This window comes from Heptranchias perlo, chromosome 9 (assembly GCF_035084215.1).
Source record: "Heptranchias perlo isolate sHepPer1 chromosome 9, sHepPer1.hap1, whole genome shotgun sequence".
NCBI lineage: Eukaryota > Metazoa > Chordata > Chondrichthyes > Hexanchiformes > Hexanchidae > Heptranchias > Heptranchias perlo.
The window spans coordinates 57,040,882-57,060,558 of NC_090333.1; the positions used below are offsets into that span (position 1 = coordinate 57,040,882).

Below are 19,677 nucleotides of genomic sequence, written 5' to 3' on the forward strand. Positions count from 1 at the left end.
TTGGCAGCTAAGTGCCAAGGTGTACAGATAGGGTTTGGCACCTCCTGATCTCCCGGGCATGCCTTCTTTCATTTTGTACCTCTTCAGCTATGAAATACTGCATTTGACATGGTGCCAGAGGACTGGAGAATTGCAAATATTACACCCTTGTTCAAAAAAGAGTGTAAGGATAAACCCAGCAACTATAGGCCAGTCAGTTTAACCTCAGTGGTTGGGAACCTTTTAGAAATGGCAATCTGGGATAAAATTAACGGTTACTTGGACGAGGGTGGATTGATTAGGGAAAGCCAGCACAGATTTGTTAAAGGCAAACCGTGTTTAACTAACCTGATAGAGTTTTTTGATGAGGTAACAAGGAGGGTAGATGAGGGCAATGCAGTTGATGTGGTGTATATGGACTTTCAAAAGGCGTTTGATAAAGTGCCGCACAGTAGGCTTATCATCAAGATTGCAGCCCCCATCGAATAAAGGGGGCAGGGCAGTAGCAACATGGATACAGAATTGGCTAAGGGACAGGAAACAGAGAGTAGTGGTGAACAGTTGTTTTTCAGACTGGAGGGAGGTGTATAGTGGTGTTCCCCAGGGGTCAATGCTGGGACCACTGCTTTTCTTGATATATATTAATGATTTGGACTTGGGTGTACAGGGCACAATTTCAAAATTTACAGATGATACAAAACTTGGAAGGGTAGTAAACAGTGTGGAGGATAATGATAGACTTCAAGAGGATATAGACAGGCTAGTGGCACGGGCGGACATGTGGTAGATGAAATTTAACGCAGAAAAATGTTAAGTGATACATTTCGGTAGGAAGAACAAGGAGAGGCAATATAAACTAGAGGGCACAACTCTAAAAGGGGTACAGGAACAGAGAGATCGGGGGTATATGTGCACAGATCATTGAAAATGGCAGGGCAAGTTGAGAAAGTGGTTAAAAAAGCATACGGGATCCTGGGCTTTATAAATAAAGGCATAGAGTACAAAAGTATGGAAGTCATGATGCACTTTTATAAAACACTGGTTTGGCCTCAACTGGAGTATTGTGTCCAGTTCTGGGCACCACACTTCAGGAAAGATGTGAAGGCCTTAGAGAGGGTGCAGAAGAGATTTACTAGAATGATTCCAGCGATAAGGGACTTTAGTTACATGGATAGACTAGAGAAGCTAAGGTTGTTCTCCTTGGAACAGAGATGGCTGCGAGGAGATTTGATAGAGGTATTCAAAATCATGAAGGGTCTAGACAGAGTAGAGAGAAACTGTTCCCATTGGTGGAAGGGTCAAGGACCAGAGGACATAGCTTTAAGGTGATTGGCAAAAGAACCAAAGGTTACATGAGGAAAAACTTTTTACACAGCGAGTGGTTAGGATCTGGAATGCCCTGCCTGAGGGGGTGGTGGAGGCAGATTCAATCATGGCCTTCAAAAGGGAACTGGATAAGTACTTGAAAGGAAAAAATTTGCAGGGCTAGGGGAAAGGGTGGGGGAGTGGGACGAGTTGGATTGCTCTTGCGTCGAGCCGGTGCGGACTCGATGGGCTGTGTGGCCTCCTTTCGTGCTGTAACCTTTCTATGATTCTAAGTGCATTAAAAGTAAACTTACATCAAGGAATAAAAAAGCCCCCCTTCCCCACCAAATTTTTCTGAAAAATAAATATTAAGAAAAGTTTCCAGAAAATGAAAAATGTCCAACAAAACATTATGGAAAACCATACAATGACAATTTAAGAGTTCCTTTGCCCATGGAGCTTTCCTTGCTCCAATTCCAAATACATGCATAAGGAAAAAAGGAAACAAACCTAACAGGTACCACTGAAGTGTGCTGGTTGTATATTTAAATATTACATAGAATTACATATAATGTACAGCACAGAAACAGGTCATTTGACCCAACAGATGCATGCCGGTGTTTATGCTCCACACAAGCCTCCTCCCACCTTTCTTCATCTAACCCTGTCAACATATTCTTCTATTCCTTTCTTCCTCATTTGTTTATCTAGCTTCCCCTTAAATGCATCTATGCTAGTTGCCTCAAGTGCTCCTTGTGGTAGCAAGTTCCACATTCTAACCACTTTCTGTTGGATTTATTACTTATATTTATGGCCCCTAGTTCTAGTTTCCCAGCAAATGGAAACATCTTCTCTATGTCTACCCTGTCATAATCTTAAAGACCTCTATCAGGTCACCCCTCAGTCTTCTCTTTTTCAGAGAAAAGAGCCCCAGCCGGTTCAATCTTTCCTGATAGGTATAACCTCTCAGTTCTGGTATCATCCTAGTAAATCTTTTTGCACCTTTTCCAGTGCCTTTATATCCTTTTTATAATATGGAGACCAGAACTGTTCACAGTACTCCAAGTGTGGTCTAACCAAGGTTCTATATAAGTTTAACATAACTTCCCTGCTTTTCAAATCTATCGCTCTAGAAATGAACCCCAGTGCTTTGTTTGCTTTTTTATGGCTTTATTAACTCGTGTCACTATTTTTAGTCATTTTTGTATGTGTACCCCCAGATCCCTCTGCTCCTCTACCCCATTTAGACTCTTATTTTCCAGGGAGTATGTGGCCTCCTTATATTTCCCACCAAAATGTACCACCTCAAACTTACCTATATTGAAATTCATTTGCCAATTTCATGCCCATTCTGCAAATTTATTAATGTCGTCTTGTATTTTGTTGCTGTCCTCCTCAGTATTAACTATACTTCCCAATTTGGTGTCGCCTGCAATTTTTGTAATTGTATTTCTGATTCCCAAGTCCAAATCGTTTATGTAAATGGTGAACAACAGTGGTCCCAGCACCGATCCTTGTGGATCACCACTTCCTACCTTTTGCCAGCCTGAGTAACTACCTTTAACCCCTACTTTCTGTTTTCTGTTTTGTAGCCAACTTGCTATCCATTCTGCTACTTGTCCCCTGACTCCACATGTTTTAACGTTAGTCATGAGTATACTATGCAGTACCTTTTCGAAGGCCTTTTGAAAATCCAAATATATTACCCTTGTCTATCCTTTTGTGTTACTTCTTCAAAGAATTCAAGCATGACCTTCCCTTTTGAAATCTGTGCTGACTATTCTTTATTATATTTTTGGTTTCTCGGTGTCTTTCTATTACATCTTTGAGTAAGGATTCCATTATCTTTCCTACCACCAATGTTAATCTAATTGGTCTATTGTTCCCTGGACTGGATCTATCTCCCTTTTTAAATATAGGAATCACATTGGCTGTCCGCCAGTCTTCTGGCACTCTTCCCTTTTCTAATTGTGTGTGTGTGTGTAATAGTGCCTCTGCTATTTCTTCCCTAACTTCTTTTAATATGCGCGGATGCAATCCATCCGGACCAGGGGATTTACCCTGTCTAAGTTTGATTAGTTTATCAATTATTACCTTCCTTTCTATCTTAAATGTCTTTATATCTTTTTTGATCTCTTCTTCTAATGTCATGTCCATCATGTTAGTCTCCCTGGTAAATACTTCGGCAAAGTAATTATTTAATATTTCTGCCATTTCATTGCCATTATTTGTGAGTTTATCGTGTGTATCCCTTAGCGGCCCTATCCATATCCGTTTGCATCAAATCTAGGCCTTAGCAAGCCTAGCACATGGAATGAATAAAAACACGTCACCTAACTGAAAAAGGAAGAATGCTGACTTGCAGGCTGAAAAGAACTTGGTGCAGGGCCAGCTTTTCCAATTCATTGCTCCCTTTGCGCTTATTCTCTGAGCTCTGATCTAGAGAATGTTCTAACTATGCTCCAAATTTCCACCCTTTACATGGTCCATTCCTGGGCTTCTGTCTCTAACTGCAGAGATGGTCTTTCCACAGAGATCTATGACAAGGCCACTGATTCCCACAACTACCTTGATTATACTTCTTCCCATTCTGCTTCCTGTAAAGACTCCAGCCCTTTCTCCCAGTCTCTGTTACATCAGCTCTGTTGATGCCACCTTCCACATCCCAGCTTCCAAAATGTCTTCCATTCTCTTCAACGGCGGACTCCCCTCCACCATGGCAGACAGGACCTCAACTGGGTCTGTCCCATTTCCCGTGCTTCTTCTCTCACCCTTCAGGTCCTCCTTGTCCTTACCTTCCACCATCCAAGCCTGCACTTTCACCGATCATCTCCAACATGATCCCACCGCCAAACATAGCTTCCCCTCCCAAAGGAACCATTCCCTCCGTAACACCCTGGTTCACTCTTCCATCATTCTGATCACTTATTGTCCTTCCTCTGGCACCTTCCCATGCAAGTGAGGAGATGCATCATCTGTCCCAAACCCCAGGCACTTCTTCTGTCTAAGGCAACAACATAGGTATTGCTCCTCCAACCTAGTATATTGTATCCATTGCTCACATGATGTCTACTGTACACTGGGAAGACCAAACGCAGATTAGGTGACTATTTTGCCATTCGTCTGCAAGTGCAACCCCAAGCTCCTCGTCACTTAAGTTCCCCGTTCCACTCCGATCTCACTTTCTGGCCTTCTACATTTTTCCAATGAAGCTCCATGCAAGCTTGAGGAACAGAACTGTATCATTCTATTAAGCACTTTGCCCTTAATATTGCCTTGAATGATTTCAGATCTGAACTTTCTTTTTAGCAGGGGATACTGGCGATGTGGCGTGGATGAGTCAGCACTTTGGGGTGGGGAAAGATGGGTTGGCGCTTGAATGGTGACCCTCAGTTGGAGCACCGTGCTGGTGGGGCAGTCTGCACACTTGGTGTCGGCCTGCTTTTTTTTCTTATACTGTTCCATTTTGCCAACTCTTCCTTTTTCTATTTCAAACTTGCCTTACCCCCACTATGTTTCTCTTAAATGCCTTTAATATTTTTTATTATGTTTCTTCCTATTGTCTCGTGTTAATATCACTTAACCATCTATTTTTCATTTAAGTACTTTATATGTCATTCCACTTCCACTCTCGTAGATGTGTGTATTTGTTTTTCCCCTCCCCCTTTCCCTTTGTTCTGTTCCTTTTTTAAATTATGTTCAACTGTAATTTTTCCCAGTTCCATTGAAGAGTCTACACCTGACATGTAACTTGCCTATTCTCTCCACAGATGTTGACTGACCTGTTGAGTGCTGCCCGCATTTCCTGTTTTTGTTTCAGATTTTCAGTTTTTTGCGTTTTATTTTTACAAATTTTATGGACAGGGTTTGTGTTTCTTTAAATTATAATTGTGTAATTTTTATATGTTTGTTATGTTATATATGGCAGTCATATAGCAGTTTGAAAAAAGTGAGTGATTGGATTAGTTTGTGGTAATTGCTTTTTGCAAATTGTTGTGCTTGAAAAAAATTGAGTGGTTTAGTTGCACTTATTTTTCTTGATTTCTAGCTGTCCAGCGAATTGAAGTGTTCTTTGGTATACTTGTAAGCAATTTAAGTTAATCATCATGATTAACTTAAAAGAAAGTGGCTATTTGAGACAATCAAGATCTTTTGACCAATGAATATGTGATGGCTTTGAGATGTCACGCTTTCTGAAGGTTTAATATTAACAAGACTTTGAATTATACAGATAAAGTAGCTGCCAGGAAATCTGCTACACAAGAAAATCCCTTTATGCTCTACTTGAATCCGTATACCACATGTTCCCTGGAGGAATGTTGCCAAAGTATGTCTTTCTGTTGTGCTGTGTCCCTCAGTGCAATGTATTTGACTGTGTCAGTTAATGAGAATGCTGTGTTATTCTTACTTTTCCTTCCTCACTTCACATTGCAGAAGCCGGATACCGTGCAAATTGTTGGGGAGGCCACTGAGCCTGGAGAACATTCACAGTCTTCAACAACAACTGAAAGTTACGATGGAGCTGAGGGAGTTACAGGTATTGAGGTAATGTCAAACCATGAACACTTTCTTTTCAGATGATTTTATGTTAATGTGACTTTATGTTATGACGCTCCTCAACAGGGCAGGGGCCAATGTCCTTGTGGGGAGGTTCACTAGTGCTGTGAGGGAGGGTTTAAACAAATTTGGCAGGGGAATGGGTACCAGGATGTAGCATTAGAAAGGAGAAACAAGGTGTACAAAGGATTGGGAGAGACAGATAGCACTAGAGTAAGAAATAATATTGTATTAGGTGGGATCAGACTAAGAGAGAATACGAGACGGCCTAAGATAGGTTTAGAGTGCATGTGTGTAAACACACAAAGCATAGTAAGTAAGGTTGGTGAGCTGCAGGCACAAACAGCCACATGGGAATATGATGTAGCGGCCATAACTGAGTCCTGGCTCAAAAAAGTGCAGAATTGGGTACTAAATTTTCCTGGATACAAGGTGTTCAGAAAAGATAGGGAAGGAAAAAAAGAAATGGGGCGTGGTGGTAGTATTGATTAAAGAGAATATTGCAGTGCTGGAGAGAGAGGATGTCCTTGAGGGGTCAAAGATAGAATCAATTTGGTTAGAGTTAAGAAATGATAGGGGTACCATTACACTGCTGGGTGTATTCTATAGGCCACCAACTAGTGGGAAGGATATAGAGGAGCAAATTTGCAGGGAAATTACAGAGAGGTGCAAGAACTATAGAGTAGTGATAATGGGGGGACTTCAACTATTCTAATATAGACTGGGATAGGAATAGTGTAAAGGGCAAAGATGGGGAGGAATTTCTGAAGTATGTTCAAGAGAACTTTCTTGATCAGTATGTTTCCAGCCCAATGAGGAAGGAGGCGTTGCTGGATCTAGTTCTGGGGAATGAAGTGGGTCAAGTGGAGCAAGTGTCAGTGTGGGGAACATTTAGGGAACAGTGATCATAGTATCATAAAGTTTAGATTCGTTATGGAAAAGGACAAGGAACAATCTGGAGTAAAAATACTTAATTGGAGGAGGGCCAATTTCAGTGGGTTGAGAACGGATCTGGCCTGGGTAAATTGGCAGGCCAAAAGATTGGCAGGCAAAACTGTAATCGAACAATGGGCTGCCTTTAAAGAGGAGATGGTTCGGGTACAGTCGAGGTACATTCCCACGAGGGAGAAAGGTAGGGCAACCGAAGCCAGAGCTTCCTGGATGACGAAAGAGATAGAAAGTAAGATGAAGCAGCAAAAGGGGGCATATGACAGATGCCAGGATGATAATACTAGTGTGAACCAGGCTGAATGTAAAAAGTACAAGGAAATAAAAGGGTCAAAGGAAGAGTATGAGAATAGACTGGCAGCTAACGTAAAAGGGAATCCAAAAGTCTTCGATAGGCATATAAATAAACGGGTAGTAAGAGGAGGGGTGGGGCTAATTAGGGACCAAAAAGGAGATCTACGCATGGAGGCAGAGGGCATGGCTGAGGTATTAAATTACTACTTTGCATCTGTCTTTATCAAGGAAGAAGATGCTACCAAAGTCATAGTAAAAGAGGAGGTAGTTGAGGTACTAGATGGGATAGAGGAGTTACTAGAAAGGCTGGCTCTACTTAAAATAGATAAGTCACCCGGTCCAGATGCGATGCATCTGAGGTTGCTGAGGGAAGTAAGGATGGAAATTGCAGAGGTGCTGGCCATAATCTTGCAATCCTCCTTAGACATGGAAGTGGTGCCAGAGGACTGGAGAATTGCAAATGTTACACCCTTGTTCAAAAAAGGGTGTAAGGATAAACCCGTTAACTACAGGCCAGTAAGTTTAATCTCGGTGGTGGGGAAGCATTTAGAAACGATAATCTGTGACAAAATTAATAGTCACTTGGAAAAGTATGGATTAATAAAGGAAAGTCAACACGGATTTGTTAAAGGCAAATTGTGTTTAACTAACTTGATCGAGTTTGTTGATGAGGTAACAGAGAATGTTGATGAGGACAATACGATTGATGTATATATGGAATTTCAAAAGGAGTTTGGTAAAGTGCTACATAATAGGCTTGTCAGCAAAATTGAAGCCCACGAAATAAAAGGGGTACTGGCAGCATGGATATGAAATTGACCAAGTGACAGGAAACAGAGAGTAGTGGTGAACGGTTGTTTTTCAGAATGGAGAAGAATAGTGGTGTTCCCAGGGACTGGTACTAGGACCACTGCTTTTTTTGATGTATATTAAAGACTTGGACTTTGGTGTGCAGGGCACAATTTCAAAATTTGCAGATGACACAAAACTTGGAAGTGTAGTAAACGTTGAGGAGGATAGTAACAGACTTCAAAAGGACATAGACAGGCTGGTGGAATGGGCGGATATATGGCAGATGAAATTTAACGCAGAGAAGTGCGAAGTGATACAATTTGGCAGGAAGAATGAAGAGAGGCAATATAAACTAAATGGTACAATTCTAAAGGGGATGCAGGAACAGAGAGACCTGAGAGTATATGTGCACAAATCTTTGAAGGTGGCAGGACAGGTTGAGAAAGCAGTTAAAAAAGCATACGGGATCCTGGGCTTTATAAATAGAGGCATAGAATACAAAAGCAAGGAAGTTATGATGAACCTTTATAAAACACTGGTTCGGCCACAACTGAGTATTGTGTCCAATTCTGCGCACTGCACTTTAGGAAAGATGTGAAGGCCTTAGAGAGGGTGCAGAAAAGATTTACTTGAATGATACCAGGGACGAGGGACTTCAGTTACGTGGATAGACTGGAGAAGCTGGGGTTATTCTCCTTCGAGCGAGAAGGTTGAGAGGAGATTTGATAGAAGTGTTCAAAATCATGAAAGGTTTAGATAAAGTAAATAAAGAGAAACTGTTCCCATTGGCGGAAGGGTCGAGAACCAGAGGACACAGATTTAAGGTGACTGGCAAAAGAACCAAAGGCGACATTGGGAAAACCATTTTTACGCAGCGAGTAGTTATGATCTGGAATGCACTGCCTGAAAGGATGGTGGAAGCAGATTCAATTGTGGCTTTCAAAAAGGAATTGGATAAATACTTGAAGGGAAAAAAATTGCAGGCTATGGGGAAAGAACGGGGGACTAGGACTAACTGAATTGCTCTTACAAGGAGCTGGCATGGGCTCGATGGGCTGAATGGCCACCTTCTGTGCTGTAACCATTCTATGATTCGATGTTTTAGACAAAAAGCCTTGAATGTGACCAACAAGTCATGTGTTCTGCAGTAGATGCACCTAATGGTGACTTTTACATAAGAACATAAGGAATAGGAGCAGGAGTAGGCCATACGGCCCCTGTTCCGGCATTGAATCAGATCATGGCTGATCTTCGACCTCAACTACACTTTCCTGCCCGATCCCCATACTCCTTGGTTCCCTTAGAGTCCAAAAATCTATCTATCTCAGCCTTGAATATACTCAATGACTCAGCATCCACAGCCCTCTGGTGTAGAGAATTTCAAAGATTCACAACCCTCTGAGTGAAGAAATTCCTCCTCATCTCAGTCTTAAATGGCTGACCCCTTATCCTGCGATGATGCCCCCTAGTTCTAGACTCTCCAGCCAGGGGAAACAACCTCTCAGCATCTACCCTGTCAAGCCCCCTCAGAATCTTATATGAGATCACCTCTCATTCTTCTAAACTCCAGAGAGTATAGGCCCATTCAACTCAACCTCTCCTCATAGGACAACCCTCTCATCCCAGGAATTAATCTAGTGAACCTTCATTGCACCATTTCTAAGGCAAGTATATCCTTCCTTGGATAAGGAGACCAAAACTGTACGCAGTACTCCAGTGAGATCTCACCGAAGCCCTACAGCCATTGTTTACTCACCTGAAAACACCACACTGCTAAAGATGTACTGTTCTACTTTGTCTCTTCTTTTTGCTACTTTTTATTTAAGATTTTTAAAACTGACATGCAGTATATATTAAAAACAAAAGAAGCCACCAACTAATACAATTAAACCTGCACAAAGACTTCCAGCTATTGTAACTTTACCTTTCTGCATCTGCAGGAGAAGAGATCAGATGAGGTGGATAAATTCAGCCTCCAATTCATTGAAATATAACATTCATACTAACCTATAAAACTCTATTCTCAAGTAACTTGTGGATGATGATCCATATCATATTGGTTCATTCCCCTCAAGGACCACACAGGACCAATTCAATGTTTTGAGCAAAAATAATACAAATTATATTTGCTTTAAAACATTTTTTGGGAGAGACTTGATTACATCAGTTCATTACCTAGTATATCAGCTCAGCAGCCTGCATCATTTGTTTACGATCTGATACCTGAGTTGCTAAGATCATAAAAATGAAACTTCAGTAAAAATTCAACTAATTTTCATATGTTCTTCTTTGCCAAATAACTCTGCAGCAGGACTTAGCATCTAATTAAGAAAACATATTATGGACTTTTATTCAGCACTTCCCTCCTAGCTTGAATGATGGTACAGTTCTTCCATAACGTCTTGTATTTTTTTTGCTGTTTGATTTTGAGTTCTTTTACAAATGTACAAATGTAAAACAAATACTATTTATAATACATTACAAAATATATAAACATTAAACAATTGTAAGATTTGTACAATAAACATTAAACAATCATCAATAACTTCTGACATATATTTTCAGTCCAAAGGAAAATTTAGAACAAAAGTTTGTTGAATTCTAACAATTGTATCACTTTGTACAGGACCGAAGTGTTACAACGGAGGAAGTTCAAGAATTTCCGGGCCACACCAAAGCCATCATGAATTACATTGGTGATGATACCAACATCCATGAGAAAGACCTGAAAGAAACCGCTGTGCCTGTTGGAAAGGTAAGAACATAACTATTACTAATGATGATTACAAACAAATGCAGACATTGTGATCTATTTGACCAGACTTTCATGGTGAAGAAGGAAAGAAAAGAAATGCTTTTAAGGCTGTTACTAAATATACTGCTTGATATGGAACTGAGCCATATATACCAGGAAAGTTTTAAGTTTCACCTTTTGAATTAGCCAAACTCAGCTGAAATTTGGTGAGACACAATTGGCCTTAACATCCACAGGTTAGGGAAAGCAAAATCTGCCTGCTCTTGATTACATGCTGGATGGGAAGAGGGTCAGACTTGACATTGATATCTCCTTTATCAATTAATTCACTGACACCAAGGGGAAGAAATTTGTGCACCCGAACCAAGTGGCCCGAGGCTGGGCAGAAATTGTGCTTTAGGCCTCATCTACATATTCTGAGCGAGCTGCTGGCATCTGTTGTGCCTTCAAAGGCAGTTCATCCTTCAGGAAGATTGAATTTTGCGCTGCCTGCCTCAGCGGCAGCAGCCTCAGGTCAGTTCCAGGAGGTTTGGGGTTGGGGGGGGGGGGGGGGGGTGGGAATAGGACATCAAGTTGGGGGTGGAGGGGCAAGGGAGCGATCGTGACTGACAGTGTCTGTGAAGAGTGCTGTTGAGCAGAAGGAGCACTCACACTGCACCAGATTCCACAATTTAAAAAAAAATTCTTACTTTCCTTTTTGTGTGGCGGCCGCATACACAACAGCCCAATTTCCCTGAGGGGTCTTAAAACTGGCATTAAGCTCCTCAGTAGCGTAGGCAAAGGGCTAAATGCTGGTTTTAGGCAGCCGCTTCAACATTGTCCGAGACCGTTGGTCGTTTTCCAGGCATCCTTGGGATGCAGGGCATAGCTCTGCAAAATTGGTCATTTTTGCCCATGTTTTCTGCTCGGAAAGCAGGTGTAAAGAACATTTCAATTCTTTGCTGTCCAAAAAAGGCTAATCCCTACTCACTCTTACTTATTTGAAACGCTAGAGGGCCACTACTTCCAGTGGAACCGCACACACACAGAAAGAAAATGAGAACCTTGTAGGGAAATAAATGAATGAAAGGATATTATTTATTTATAATATATTAAAACCCACTTCTAATTGCTATCTAGCAACTCCACATAGATGTGGATGATGGGTGAGGACAGGGTTGGCCTTGAATGTGATTCCCCATGTGGTCGCAGAGCTTGACATTTGCTGTTTAGGCTTATATGTGAAGAATGGTCATTTGAGCAAGGTTCAGGATGGTGCCCAGGGCATGTGAAAACATACCACAGCAAGGCGGCAACATCTTGAAGAGGAGAAGTAAAATACGGGAAATATTGAACGATTTCTCCTCCTCCTTTTCCCTCTTACCCTGCTGAAGGATATATTAGATTTTAGCCAATTTAGCCTCCAGACTATAAGGAACTGTCTGCTATTCTTCACACTAGTTGGATTTTAAACTCGAGGGTATTTTTCAGCATTTTGCAATCTGTATAAACAGTTCCACGTAACAGTCACTGCACTTCAAAGTAATTTCATTGTATATGTGAAACTGAGATTTCTGTGAGATGTTGTGAGGCAAGTGCAAGTCTCTTTCAATTTAGTCCATATTTGCATTCAGAAGGCCCATACATTTTCCTGGATTATCAAAATGCAGAGCTATAATTAACTAAGTAATTCTTAAATGTGAAAGAAATATATTTTTTTAAATCTTAAGGGCTATTAAAAGAATTGTCCTTTTAATCTTAAGGGTTAGTAAAAGAATGCTCAAGCAACTAATAAGTTAATCATATTATTGTAATCATGTAATGCTATTAAAGAGCCTTATCCATATCATGATGACTTACATTTTGGTTTGAACGTAAGAAAAATATATGTTGTATTACAAAAAGGATAAATGTGTTCATTGGATTACTCAAAAATCATTGGTGCTGGAAACTGTGCCTAACTCGAATAATTTAAAATAAAAACAGAAAATGCCAGCTATACACTGCAAGCCCATCAACATCTGTAAAGAGAAAGGTTTGGGCATAGACCTGACCAGAAGTTGTATTTGATACTTCATGTGTATATTTAGTTAATAATCATCTACCACTATTCAGTGTGAAACTTTGCAGTCTTTCTCTTTCACCAAAGTTCAGAATGCTGGCATGAACTTCAGACACAGCACATCTTAGTGCAGCTTCTAGATTTTTGTCCAGCAGTTGCAAGCCGTACATTGACCATCAGAGTGATTGCTGAGGATTTTGACTCACACAACGAGATGCGCCAGATGCCAGCAGGAAAGTCAGTGGCAGAAGGCAGTTGGGGGTGGACCCCGGCAATCGGCAAAGATGGGAGATTGGAGGGGGGGGGGTTCAGAACATGGTAATCAGGAGGGAGGGAGGGAAAGATCGGGATTGGAGGGGGGATCGGAGCACGGTTATCAGGAGGGAACGATCGTGGGGGGTGGGGGTTGGGGGGGGATTGGAGCACAGTATTCAGGAGGGAACAATTGGGGGTTGGTAGGGGGGATCGGAGCACGGTAATCAGGAGGGAGGGAGGGGAAGAAGGGGGTTGGCGGGGGGGGGGGGGGGTCCGAACACGGTAATCAGGAGGAAACGATTGGGGGTTGGGGGGGATTGGAGCACTGTGATCGGGAGGGAGAAGGGGAAGTTCGGGAGTTGGTAGGAGGGGGTTGGAGCACGGTGATCTGGAGGGAGGGAGGAAGGGAAAGATTAGAGGTTGCGGGGGGGGATTGGTGCACGGTGATCGGGAGGGAGGGGGCGAAAGATTGGGGGTTGGAGGGGAGATCAGAGCACGTTAATCAAGAGGGAGGGAGGCAAAGATCAGGGGTTGGAGGGAGGCAGTCGGCTGATTGCGGCAGCGATGAGAAGCCACGATTGGCAGAAGGTTTGCTTGGGGGGCCAGGGAGAGCCTCTCCTCTGAGTTCACTGCCATCCTGTCCTCCCTTAATCTCTCCCCCCATATAAACTCCCCTACCCATATTCACAGCCACCCCTTGACCTTGCAATCTCACATGCCCTCTCTATTCACATCATGTCAATCATGGATAAAGCCATCTCTGACCACTTCCTTGTATCCCGCTCCACCCAGGTTCCCCTTCTCCCTCCCAAACACACTTCTTTCTGTGTCTGCCCCTGGAAAAAAACTCTCCCTCAAGTCACTTACAACTGCACTTGAATATTGAATGTTGCATTACACTGCATATTTGCTGCAGTCTTGTGTTTTGAATTGATACCCACTTTACAGTATAAAGCTGTTATTATCATCATCATGGAAAATATAGCAGCATCACTGAAAAGTCAACTTCCATTAGCAAGCCCACAATTCCAATGAATTGAAACTTGACCTTATGCATGATGTATACAAGATGATGTACCTCAGGGCAAACAGCTTATCCTTATCCCATCGGGTTCTACATTGGAAATAGATGGGATGCCACAATATATTCCTCATTTCTTTGATGGACAGGAAAATATTATGCTGACAGACTGTCTAGCTCAGGCTAAAACTATTAATTCAAATGTAGCATGAGAAAGGAAGATACACAGAAGCAAGTTATATCAGCAGATAAAAAATGTCAATACAATACTTAATTTCCCCAGTACATTGAACTGTTTTATGAATTCAACATAATGAACATTTTATGGAGTCTAGAGGCAGGATATTCTGCTCCCTAACAGCAAAGCAAACAAGGTCTATTTAAAAAGCATCTCTACGGACTTCAGCAAACAAAACCCTGCGTAAAACCAATCCCGGTCACTTACAGCAGTGTGGTCTCCTGGCATGATTACATGGAATTGCATCAATTTTACAGCACAGAAACAGGCCATTCGGCCCAACTTGTCTATGCCGGCGTTGATGCTCCACATGAGCCTCCTCCTTACCCCTCTTCATCTAACCCTATCAACATATCCTTCTATTCCTTTCTCCCTCATGTGCTTACCTAGCTTCTCCTTAAATGCGTCTATGCTATTTGCCTCAACTACTCCATGTGGCAGTGCATTCCACATCCTTACCACTCCCTGGGTAAAGAAGTTTCTCCTGAATTTCCTATTGGATTTATTAGTGATTATCTTATATTTATGACCTCAAGTTTTGGACACCCTCACAAGAGGAAATATGTTTTCTATGTCTGCCCTATCAAACCCTTTCGTTATCTTAAAGACCTCTGCCAGGTCACCCCTCAGCCTTCTCTTTTCTAGAGAAAAGAGCCCCAGCCTTTTCATCCATTCCTGACAAGTATATCCTTTCAGTTCCGGTATCATCCTTGTGAATCTTTTTTGCACCTTCTCAAATGCCTCTATATCCTTTTTATAATATGGAGACCAGAACTATGCACAGTACTCCAGTGTGGTCTAACCAAGGTTCTATACAAGTTTAATGTAACTTCCCTGCTTTTCAATTCTATTCCTCTAGAAATGAACCCCAATGCTAGGTTTGCTTTATTTATGACCTTTTTAACCTGCGTCACTACTTTTATTGATCCCTTTGCTCCTCTGCTCCATTTAGACTCTTATTATCCAAGCAGTATGTCGCCTCCTTATTCTTCCTATCAAAATGCACCACCTCACACTTATCCATGTTGACGGGGGAATTACCCAATCATCTCCATTATGGCCAGGAATAGCGGTGTCCCTATATGCTGCCATTTTTTATAACTAATAAATGAAAGTGTTCAAAGAAAATGAAAAAAAAGCATGCTTTTTTTAATGCTCCTATCAATTTTCTCTCTGATTGCTCACAGCAGTGTTCAGGAGTTTAATTCTTTAATTCCTGGAGGGTTAACAACCCTAGGACAGATGCACAAGTTTCCTGGGCCCACAGTCTTCAATTTGCGATTGGCCTGTGTGAGGAGACTTTAAACAGGACTATGGCTCTCACAAGTGGAACTCAAATGCCTGTGAGAAAGTTTATTACTAAAGTATTGGCTGATCCGAATAAGATTGTTATGCAGGTTCACTGTTTTTGAGCATACATGTCAAAAAAACTTCAAATACTACATAGAAGAGTCTGGTGATTTAGGAGAAGCACAGGCTCAGATAAAAAGGGGCCATTGCAAGGGCACACGTTGGGAGATGAACCATAAGCTGGTTGTTCTGGGCTGGTTGGGGGGCATGAGGGGAGGGTGTCATAATTTGATGGGGGAGCTGAAGCTGGTCAAAGAAGAAACTAGATGCTAGTTCTGGTTCTCTAGTTTTTTTTAAAGCTACATGTCACGGGCCCAAACTCTACTATTTAAAAATATTAGAAGATTAACAAAATACATCTATATTATATGAAGGAAATTGATACACTCAGAATAAATAAAACAAAGAAGGATTCCAAGTGTGATATTTTTGTTTCACTATGGAAAGATGAACCTGGTCTAATGCTTCATGTTCTACCCTCGATATATTGAACTTGTTTCCTGTTCGCTTAATACAGAACTTTTATTGCAGAGTGACCTCAAGGCTGTTGTTCCTGTAAACCCCAAGTCAATGAAGGCATATGAGGCACTGGCTGCTATGGCATTGTTACAGCAGCAGCTTATGTGAGTAGCTGTTTATACTTCTCCTGGATTCAACTTCACTACTAGCAAAGCTTGTTTTCATGTGTTGAGTTGTTTAATCCAATATTTCAGATGGCATAACCAGAGTGCAGCCACAGACAACCTTTAACAAGAATAGATGCTTATGTAGTTGCCCCTTGTTATTGCTGAGAGCACAGGGAGACTTGGAAATATTGCATTGGAGTTCCAAAGGGCAATATATTTCTTGTAGCCTGATCCGTACTTCAACAACCCTGGTTAAGCAAGCGATGATTGACTTTGCACACTTCTTTCTTTCACACTTGTTGGACTATAACTTGGTGTTGTAAAATTGTTTACAATTGTCAACCCCAGTCCATCACCGGCATCTCCACATCTTTCATCAAGCTAGGGCTGTATGCTGAAGCCAGTGTTTAGCTGCTAGTGTGAAATGTGGCACTTTGCAACATTAAGAATGACCTGCCCAGTTTGAGGCCAGATGATGTCTGGATCTTTTGATGTGGAGATGCCGGTGATGGACTGGGGTTGACAATAGCAGAGGCTCTGGCTACAATCTTTCAATCCTCCATTGATATGGGAGTGGTGCCATAGGGTTGCAAATATTACACCCCTGTTCAAAAAAGGGGAGAGGGATAAACCCAGTAACTACAGGCTAAGTCAGCTTAATGTTGGTGGTGGGGAACCTTCTAGAGACTACAATCCAGGACAAAATTAATTGTCACTTGGAAAAACATGGGTTAATAAATGATAGCTAACATGGATTTGTTAAAGACAAATCATATCCAACAAATTTGATTGGGTTCTTCGATAAAGTAACGGAGAGGGTTGAGGAGGGTAGTGCGATTGATGAGTATATGGACTTTGAAAAGACGTTTGATAAAGTGCCACATAATATATTTGTTAGCAGAATTGAAGCCCATGGGATTAAAGGGGCAGTGGCAGAAGAGTGATCATAATATGACAGAATTTCATATTGAGTTTGAGGGTGATATAGTTAAGTCCGAAACTAGGGTTTTAAATTTAAACAAAGCCAATTATGTAGGTGTGAGGAGCGAGTTGACTAAGGTAGATTGGGAAATTTGATTAAAAGATATGATGATAGATAAGCAATGGTGAACATTTAAAGAAATAATTCATAATTCTCAACGAATATACATTCCCTTGAGGAATAAAAACTCCATTGGAAAAGTGATCCAACCGTAGCCAACTAGAGAAGGATAGTATTAGATTAAAAGAAGAGGCGTACAATGTTGCCAAAAAGAGTAGTAAGCCTGAGGATTGGGAGGATTTTAGAAATCAGCAAAGGATGACCAAAAAATTGATAAAGAGGGAGAAAGTTGAATATGAGAGTAAACTAGCAAGAAATATAAAAAGATTGTAAGAGCTTCTACAAGTATGTAAAAAGAAAGAGATTAGTGAAAGTAAATGTGGGTCCCTTAGAGGCAGAGACAGGAGAAATTATAATGGGGAATAAGGAAATGGCAGAGATGTTAAACAAATACTTTGTATCTGTCTTCAGTAGAAGACACAAAAAACATACCGGAAATAGTGGGGGACCCAGGGTCTAATGAGAGTGAGGAACTTAAAGTAATTAATATTAGTGAAGAAAAAGTACTGGAGAAATTATTGGGACTAAAAACCGACATATCCCCTGGACCTGATGGCCTACATCCTAGGGTTTTAAAAGAGGTGGCTGCAGAGGTAGTGCAGGTTTTGGTTTTGATCTTCCAGAATTCCCTAGATTCTAGAACCATCCCCTTGGATTGGAAGGTAGCAAATGTAACCCCGCTATTCAAGAAAGGAGGAAGAGAGAAAACAGGGAACTACAGGCCAGATAGCCTGACATCAGTAGTCGGGAAAATGCTAGAATCTATTATTAAGGAAGTAGTAGCAGGGCACTTAGAAAATCATAATATGATTAGGCAGAGTCAACACGGTTTTATGAAAGGGAAATCTATTGGAGATTTTTGAGGGTGTAACAAGCAGTGTAGGTAAAGGGGAACCAGTGGATGTAGTATATTTGGATTTTGAAAAGGCTTTCGATAAGGTGCCACACGAGATTAGGGCTCATGGGATTAGGGGTAAAATATTAGCATTGAGGATTGGTTAATGGACAGAAAACAGACAGTAGGAATAAATGGGTCATTTTTGGATTGGCAGGTTGTAACTAGTGGGGTGCCGCAAGGATCACTACTGGGGCTGAGGCCACAATCTATATCAATGAATTAGATGAGAGGACCGAGTGTAATGTATCCAAGTTTGCTGACGATACAAAGCTAGATGGGAAAGTAAGCTGTCAGGAGGACGCAAAGAGGCTGTAAAGGGATATAGACAGATTAAGTGAGTGGGTGAGAAGGTGGCAGATGGAGTATAATGTGAGGAAATGTGAAATTATCCACTTTGGTAGGAAGAATAGAAAAGCAGAATATTTTTTAAAAGGTGAGAGACTAAGAAATGTTGGTAGTCAGAGGGATTTGGGTGTCCTTGTACATGAATCACAGAAAGTTAACATGCAGATACAGCAAGCAATTAGGAAGGCAAATAGTATGTTAGCCTTTATTGCAAGGGGGTTGGAGTATAAGAGTAAGGAGGTCTTGCTGCAATTATATAGGGCTCTGGTGAGACCACACCTGGAGTACCTGTACAGTTTTGGTCTCCTTGCCTAAGGAAGGATATACTTGCCTTAGAGGGGGTGCATGAAGGTTCACTAGATTGATTCCTAGGATGAGAGTGTTGTCCTATGAGGAGAGATTGAGTAGATTGGGCCTATATTTTCTGGAGTGTAGAAGAATGAAAAGTGATCTAATTGAAACGTATAAAATTCTTAGAGGGCTTGACAGGGCAGTTGCTGAGAGGCTGTTCTCCTGGCTGGAGGGTCTAGAACTAGAGGGTCGTGGTCCCATAATAAGGGAGCAGCCATTTAGGACCAAGATGAGGAAAAATTTCTTCAGTCAGGGGATTGTGAATCTTTGGAATTCTCTACCCCAGAGGACTGTGGATGCTCAGTCGTTGAGTATATTCAAGACTTAAATCGATGGATATTTGGACACTAAGGGAATCAAGGGATATGGGGATCGGGTGGGAAAATGGAGTTGAGGTCGAAGATCAGCCATGATCTGATTGAATGGAGCAGCAGGCTCGAGGGGCTATATGGCCTACTCCTGCTCCTAGTTCTTATGTTCAATGTTCTTAGCATGGATACAAAATTGGCTAAGGGACAGAAAGCAAAGTAGTGGTGAGGGGTTGTTTTTTAGACTGGAGGGAAGTATACAGTCCTGTCCCCCAGGGGTTGATATTAGGACCACTGCTCTTTTTGATATATATTAATGACCTGGACTTGGTTATACAGGACATCATTTCAGTTAGTAGATGCGACAAAACTTGGAAATGTAGTAAACAGTGAGGAAGATAGTGACAGACTTAAGGGGGACATAGACTGGTGAAATGGGCAGACAAATGGCAAATGAAATTTAATGCAGAGAAGTGTGAAGTGATACATTGTGGAAAGAAGAATAAGGAGAG

At 41.5% G+C, this 19,677-nt stretch overlaps 1 protein-coding gene across 2 annotated transcripts in view; it reads left to right on the top strand.

Moving 5' to 3' along the window:
- The window catches only part of axdnd1 (axonemal dynein light chain domain containing 1), a 115,652-nt gene that overhangs the window by 91,293 nt on the left and 4,682 nt on the right, over positions 1-19,677 (top strand). For both annotated transcript variants that reach the window (XM_067990517.1, XM_067990516.1), the window contains exons 25-27: positions 5,719-5,829; positions 10,502-10,630; positions 16,067-16,158. In XM_067990517.1, the coding sequence (XP_067846618.1) occupies positions 5,719-5,829; positions 10,502-10,630; positions 16,067-16,158 (332 nt within the window). The remainder of the gene's footprint in view (positions 1-5,718; positions 5,830-10,501; positions 10,631-16,066; positions 16,159-19,677) is intronic.